Source organism: Mauremys mutica, chromosome 4, assembly GCF_020497125.1.
Source record: "Mauremys mutica isolate MM-2020 ecotype Southern chromosome 4, ASM2049712v1, whole genome shotgun sequence".
Classification (NCBI taxonomy): Eukaryota; Metazoa; Chordata; order Testudines; family Geoemydidae; genus Mauremys; species Mauremys mutica.
This window is the reverse complement of record NC_059075.1, coordinates 142,941,294-142,948,919: the sequence shown is the minus strand read 5'-3', so window position 1 is coordinate 142,948,919 and position 7,626 is coordinate 142,941,294. Positions and strand designations below refer to the sequence as shown.

The 7,626-nt window shown below is 46.7% G+C and overlaps 1 protein-coding gene across 3 annotated transcripts in view; it reads left to right on the top strand.

Annotated features, from left to right (window-relative positions):
• The first annotated feature begins 883 nt into the window (after positions 1-883).
• KCND3 (potassium voltage-gated channel subfamily D member 3) overlaps positions 884-7,626 on the top strand; it is a 245,437-nt gene continuing 238,694 nt past the window's right edge. For 2 of the 3 annotated variants that reach the window (XM_045016728.1, XM_045016727.1), the window contains exons 1-2: positions 1,356-1,760; positions 5,771-6,955. In XM_045016728.1, the coding sequence (XP_044872663.1) occupies positions 5,847-6,955 (1,109 nt within the window). In that variant the 5' untranslated portion in view covers positions 1,356-1,760; positions 5,771-5,846. Of the gene's footprint in view, positions 899-1,355; positions 1,761-5,770; positions 6,956-7,626 lie in introns of those variants that run through there. The other variant, XM_045016726.1, reaches the window with a different exon arrangement.

Below are 7,626 nucleotides of genomic sequence, written 5' to 3'. Positions count from 1 at the left end.
GCTGCCGGACCTCGGCTGCAGTTGGGGATACTGTCGAGGAAAGCGGGGTGGGGGCAGACCTGGCATGTTGCCCACCCCCACTGGGCTCTAGCAGGTGAGCCCTGCGGGGGAGACACTCTCCCCAAGCCCCACCGGTGCCGCTCTGCAGACGGGGCTCCCGGCGCCGCTCACCCCACTACCGCAGCAGTTCGGGGCTCACAGCCTGGCGCGGGGGGGACCCCCAAGCCGGGGCTAACCCGGGGGCCGAACGTGAGGGGCAGCCCCAGCCCAGCCTGGCTCCCCGGGCGGAGCTGTCCGCCGCGCGTGGTGCTGAACGCGGCCGGCCCCGCGCTCGCCTCTGCGCCGGGCTGGCGAGGCTGGGGGGACGGCGCCACCTGCCTGCGGAGCGGCGCCGCCGCGGGGAGCCCGGGCGGCCGAGGGGAGACACCCGAGCATCCTCCGGCTGCCCGAGCCCGGGGGCTGCCTGCAGCTGCGCCTGCCCGAGCCCCTGCGCCCCCCGCCCCGGGGCGCACACGCCGCCCGCTGCCCCATGCCTGCAGCGGCTGGATGGCCGCGGTAGCGCCCTGCACCCGGCGCAGGGGGAGAGTGCGGCCGCGCAGGGCAGGGCAGGGCAGGGCACCGCGGCTCCTGCCCAGGGAAAGCCAGGTCAGGCGGGGCGGGGAGGGGAGGGGCAGCCCTGCCCCCGCGCTCCCTGAAAGGTGGAGACGAGATGCTGGGGAATGAAGCGCCGCTAGAGCGCGAGTCTGCGGGCCGCCCGCTTCCTTTGCGGGCACTCCCGCGCTGCTGGCGCGGATGGGGGGCTGCGGCAGCTGAACTCCTGCCTCCTGGCTTAAGTACCCGCGGCGGCTCCGGGGGAGATGACGCACCATGGCGCGGCCGCCGGGCCCCTCTCGTTCATGTAGGTATTGGCCCCGCTTTGGGGAAGGACCCTACCTCGTGCTGCGGAGCATCCGTCACCCGCTGCAGCTGCCCTACTGGCAGGGCAAGAGCGGGTGTTTCGCTTGATAAAGGGGGGCGGGGGAGCGTCCAAGAAAGATTTGGCCCCTCTCCCCCCACCTTCCTGAGAGAGGCGATGAACGAGAGAGTTTATTTTTTGTTCCGAAGAGACCCCTGTGCGGCGGGGAGGGGGAGGGGGACGGGCTCATCTGGTAACAAACTGGAAAAGCTCTAACAGGTAACGCTAAAGTTCCTCCACATACACCCCCCACCCCCAGTGCTGGGCCTATTAGCATGCGGTGTCAGGACTGGTGTGTATTTAATGACTCCATTTGCTGGTGTCTCTCTGGTAGCTCACACCGCCTCTCTCCAGCATCTTGTTTTACAGCCTGCTTCTCTGAGTCTCAGAGAGAGCGAGAGCGAGGGAGGGGGGACTCCAGGCTCAGTCCGTCATCCCTGCTCCAGCTAAGAGAGCGGATTCTTCAGCAACTGGGTACCATTTCCAGCTTGACCAGGCACCAAGAGCAAAGCTGGATTTGAAGGACATGCAAAAAAGAACACCCCCCTCCCCAAAACCAAATAAGCTTAGGGGGGAGGAAGGAAGACAGAGACTCACTCAACCTCAGCAATAACAAGGGAGACGCTGTTTAGTCATTTCTCTCTACTTCCCCAGGGTTGATTATACTTTTTGATTACTCCTGACTGCATTTAGAAAGATTTGAGAGGCAGACAGCACCATTCACTCTTTATCCTGAGGATTATTTTCCCAACGGCCCCTAGATCAGTCCCTGCATTTTGGGGATGAGAGTTTCTTTCCTTGCAAGGTAAGGCATTGCTGTGAGCCAGCAAGATGGGGCTTTTCGTTTGGTCGGGGGTGGAAGGGTAGAAGTTTCCATGCGTTTATGCTAAGCCTGTTGCTGTAGCTTTCCATGCTTCTGCTGTAAATCTCTCGCTGACTGATCAGTTGCAAACATGAGCGGGTAGTTTTATTATTTGATGGGTGGGAGGGGAGTATATAGTTGAAAGAAGATGCTGAAGCTTTGAGTGGCATATTTTGCATTTTAAATGAAAAGATCTTTGCTGCTTGAGCCTAGCCCCAATAAAGGATAAAAAACGGGGAAAGACACAGTATGCCGAGGGTTATTTCTCTCGTCTCTGCTCCAGTTATCCGTGTCTCATCGTGAAACTCAGAGCTTATCATTTCGTTAAAGTTATCCAGATCTGCTTCTGCCATAGAAAACACCATGAGAGTATGCAGTTTTTTTAACACAAGAATGGCCAGAGGCATCTGTTAAGATTGACATTGCCGGCAGCAGTTAATAGGACAAACCACTGGTTATTCCTTTCCCCACACCACCTTTGGGTAAGAAGACAAACTTGTTCTACACCATTCTCCTCCAATGCATTATTGATCCTAGAGTGCTGCTGGTTTTGTGTTTTGAAATTGGAATAAAATCATCCAGTAAAGATACATCAGCAAGCTGGCATGCTCGGGGAAAAGGTCATTTTAGAAAATAAGAGGCTTTGCTTGCAGTTTTATTTATACAGTTTGGGTGGTAGGGTAGTTACTTAGGGAAAACAAAGGCTGCGTGCTTCCATAATGTTGACATTAGGGTAAGTCAAAAGAGCCAAATCTTTTTATCTTATAGAGAAGCTTTTCTAAATGCCACCACTAACCTTTACTAACTAGTTTCTTTCAAATTATACATAAAAGTTAGCTACAGAAGAATTGAAATACATATAAACATGTATGTGATGTGTGTTTACTTATATAAGCAATGTATGCCAGTATGTATATACAATACATATGCTTATATATTTGTTTCTTTTACTTTAAAAAATAGTGTGGCTTGTGCAAAATATTTCTACCAGCCCATTCCTTGCTATTACAAGAACTCAAGTATTTCCATTAGAACCTCAGGAAATTTGCAGCAAGATGAAGGTACTAACAAATCTGATGTTTTATATCTTATCACTATGGACTTAGTGTGCATAGTTCACAACCTCTCTCTCCTCTTTACTCACTGATGGTATTGTTGATTGAAAATCTGACAAAAAGAAGCCATTCCTCAGTGACGAAGCTACTTCACCTTCCCCCGACTTCTCACATCACCTCCTTTACACAAACGTACTCTCAAAAATTGGCCACAAAACAACTTTTGTTTTTGAATCTTTAAAAAGGACTCCATCACTTTGTGTTTCTAGGATATGAAACAGAGCTACTTTGCTACTGACATAATACAACTGAAAAGTAAACCCTGAGCACATACATTAGGAACTTCTAAGTCCATCTGCTGAAGAGGCCCCTGAGATATGGTAATTGAGTTATCAACCTTTATGGACAGATACTCAGCCACCTCATGTGTTTTAATTTCTTGGCCATTTCAGAGAGTGGCAGTTTAAAATTTCTCCATATACACAGCCAGCCTGGAAGGACTTTTAAAAAAAAACAAACAAAGGTTTTAACTCATTAATGGCTTACAAATGTTATCAGTGTTGTCTTAACTATTTAAGCACTTATAGTGCCTTTGGCTGCAAAGTGAGGTGAGCTGGCACTTGCACCCAGGGGTGGGTGTGAGGTTTGTAAGGAGGTGCCCCATTGGACTTGAGAGAAACTCAGGATTCCAAGCAGTGTTACTGCAAAAATCCAGGGATGTTCTATACATTTCCAGCTGGATGACCTCAGTGTCAATAAGACCTTTTCTAGGTAAAATAATAATACATTGAAGGGGTCTATATTGCTTAGGGAAGAGGTAAGGGGATCTGTAGTCTAGATCTCCTGGTTACTTACCCACCATTTAACCCAGCTGGATAATGAGTGAAGTTGTTACCATCCCATGGCATTGTACTAGCTTAGAAAGGCTTTGGTAGCCTTGGTGGCCTCTTTTTAGTTTCCCATCACAAAATCCACCATTGCCATCAATAGAAAGTGGCAGCTTTGGTGGATGGGTCCTTAGAGGTTGTCTCTTCAGTTGGGGATTGAGGCACATTTTTGAAGCAATGTGGATGAAGTTTATACTGTTGTGCTGTGCCTGTTCTGGGAATAAACAAAAGGACTCCAGTCCCCAAAGGTGTCCATGTCACCTTTCTACAGAACTAATTCACTTTTTAGAATAAGGGAGCAAAAGAATGCATTGTAATGCTGAACGAACCCTGCGTAATAAAATAATGTGGGATAGGGATTCTTGTGCCTCTACCATACAGACAGCATCCTTCTAGGAGCAACATCACTACAGTTTATTCTACACATCCTAATTATCAAACTTCTTATGGTACGCTTAAGATGCTTGCCCCAGGGATTTCAATTGTCCTTTAGAAACAAAATTGTACAGCAAGATGCTTTGTATTAAAATGAAGCATGTTAATGCTTACTACACTAGAAAAGCATCTTCTGTGAGCAGTTTAGTCAGAATCAACCTGTGGTGAAACCACTACTATTTTTCAGTCAGTATTTTGATGACCTGTTGAGATCAATAATGCCACGGCCCCAGTAACTGGAATGGAACTATGCATAGAATTAAGATACTTTGTAGTAGAATTACATAGAATAATATTATTTACCCTAAGGAAGCTTCCAGGGCTTGCCCCAGTGGCCACTGAAGTCCATTGACTTAACAGACTTTGGGTAGGCCCCCTAGTACTGCTTCTATGGTGTGACACCTTTCACCAAATATTTGTATGAGTGTTAGAAACATTAAGGAAGTGAAAGCATGGACAAATGACAAAAAAGGTTAAATAAAGCAAGAAGCCTGTCTATAGAAAGGAACAAGAAAATTCAGGGCTAGATTCTAAACTGTTATAAATCAGTGTAGTTGCATTGACTTCAATAGAGCTATGCCAATTTACACCAGCAGAGGATCTGAGTTTGGGATATTTTTCCTCCATTAGATGGGCCACTAATAATGGCAATTATAGACAATGCGCTCCACCCTTTGGTTAAGACACTTTTGCCTTTGTTAGACAGTCAAGGTAACATTCTGGTTAAAAAAAAAAGACAACAAGGTTTTGTTTGGATGCTTCATCCAGTTTGCTCTTCTCTTCCTTGATCAGATACAGTTAATAGTTTAACCCTCAGTGGGCTCCTTTTCACACACCCCACCACAGACACCTCTGAAGCTCACACATCCTGAACAATGTTCCCAAGGCCCATGCCCAGTAGAATGTGAATTTTCCTCTTGCTCATTGGAGTAGTGCAATATTTCAGTACCATAAAACCTGTCTCAAGCAACCACTCATGGGACCATCAAACAAATCTGTAGCCTACCAGAGGTTTCTAACTGAGGTTGAACAAAATTGTACTGCAAACCATAGAAGATTTTAATTTGTTTTTTGAGATGAGGGTTACCAACTGGCATAGTCCTTAGTGCAAGTTTCACTGTAGTTGGAGGGTTGTTTATTGCTTAACAGAAGTTCAACTTGATCTATTTAGGGTTTTTAGTAATAAGTAATTTCACTGGGTGAACTCCCAGCATTTTTCATCAGAGTTCCCAGTTCTTTTTTGACAGCTGTAAGTAGAGAGATGAACATATGATTACACCTGTGGAATCATGAATTAGTCTTGTTTGTAAGGAAGTTAAATTAGCATGTTTATGCTACTTTTAAAGAGGAATCATTTGCAAGTCAAAATTTCAATCTATAATAATGCCATAACCTTCCCACATGGATCATGTGCATCTTTTAATGATTATTCTCCTAAATGGAAGGCTATAACAGCTTAGTTTCTCAGTTGTCAAAGCTTCTATGTGCTTATTCGGGTTGTTTTAATATTGTCTTTTAAGAACAAATAATGAAGGCAAAGCATCCCACATTGACTGTTTTTATATTATATTTTTAGATGGAACTGATCTAACTCCAGACTCCTTTTAGAAGCAGAAGAACGGTCTTCTCCCATATTGAGGCCTGGAGCCATCATGGCAGCAGGCGTAGCAGCATGGTTGCCCTTTGCCAGGGCAGCTGCCATAGGATGGATGCCAGTGGCTAACTGCCCTATGCCATTGGCCCCAACTGAGAAAAACAAGAGGCAGGATGAGCTGATCATTCTGAATGTGAGTGGGAGGCGCTTCCAGACCTGGAGGACTACACTGGAGAGGTACCCGGACACGCTCCTGGGCAGCACTGAAAAGGAGTTCTTCTTCAATGAAGACACCAAGGAATACTTTTTTGACCGGGACCCTGAAGTCTTTAGGTGCATTTTAAACTTTTACAGAACTGGCAAGCTGCATTACCCAAGGTATGAGTGCATCTCTGCCTATGACGAGGAGCTTGCCTTCTATGGGATCCTACCTGAAATCATTGGGGACTGCTGCTATGAAGAGTACAAAGACAGGAAGCGGGAAAACGCTGAGCGGCTGATGGATGACAATGACTCGGAGAACAACCAAGAAGGGTCCATGCCGTCTTTGAACCTCCGGCAGACCATGTGGCGAGCCTTCGAAAACCCCCACACCAGCACCTTAGCCTTAGTGTTCTACTATGTCACTGGCTTCTTTATTGCTGTCTCAGTGATCACTAACGTGGTGGAAACCGTTCCATGTGGCACGGTGCCCGGGAACAAGGAGCTTCCATGTGGGGAGAGGTACGCCATGGCTTTCTTCTGCCTGGACACAGCTTGCGTTATGATTTTCACTGTCGAATACCTTATGAGGCTCTTTGCAGCCCCGAGTCGCTACAGGTTCATGAGGAGTGTCATGAGCATCATTGATGTGGTGGCCATCATGCCCTATTACATTGGCTTGGTGATGACTAACAACGAGGACGTCAGCGGAGCCTTTGTGACACTAAGGGTTTTCAGGGTTTTCAGGATTTTCAAGTTTTCACGCCATTCCCAAGGCTTAAGAATCCTGGGCTACACTCTGAAGAGCTGTGCCTCGGAGCTTGGCTTTCTTCTCTTTTCCCTCACTATGGCAATCATCATCTTTGCTACTGTGATGTTTTATGCAGAGAAAGGGTCTTCAGCCAGCAAATTCACCAGCATACCAGCTTCTTTTTGGTACACTATTGTAACCATGACAACCCTTGGGTAAGTGTTGCATTTTCTTGGGTCAGTCAATAGGCAAACTCACAGTGGTGGCTGGAGTTTGGTTACTTTGTGAGGTTAAGTATTGGTTTCTATGGTATTTGTTCCAGAGGCTTGGGGGGGGCTATTATGGGCCTGAGTCTCCTCTCCCAGGTATAGCCTGTCTGCATTTACACCTGTGCAAAGTGGCTGGAAAACACCATGAGCATTTATACCTACCTTGCAAATACTTTGCACAGGTGCAAAGTAGGGTACAAGAAGCAAGGCTGTGGAGAATCAGGCCTCGATGTTATGGTCTGGTAGCTTTCCACAACTACTCTGCATTCTCTCTGCAGAGGTGGATGTAATGACACAAGGTGCAAAGCAGTTGAGAACTAAGACCTATATTTTTTATTCAGATACACATTTGACCAACCTGAAGGTTTACACAAAATCATTGGGATTTATTTTGTCTTTTTACAAAAGTAAGATTTACTATCATGTATCTGACTGCTTGCAAATGGGCATTACAGGTTTGCTAACTCAAGCAGGCATTACAGATAATCGCCTTACTGAAGGTATTCAGTGATCTACAGGACATGGTTTGTTAATGGAACAGGAAATGGCCCTCTTTGCTGTGTCTACTTGCGAGTTTAAGAATCATAAAAATAATGCTGTAGCAGTTGCAATATTTG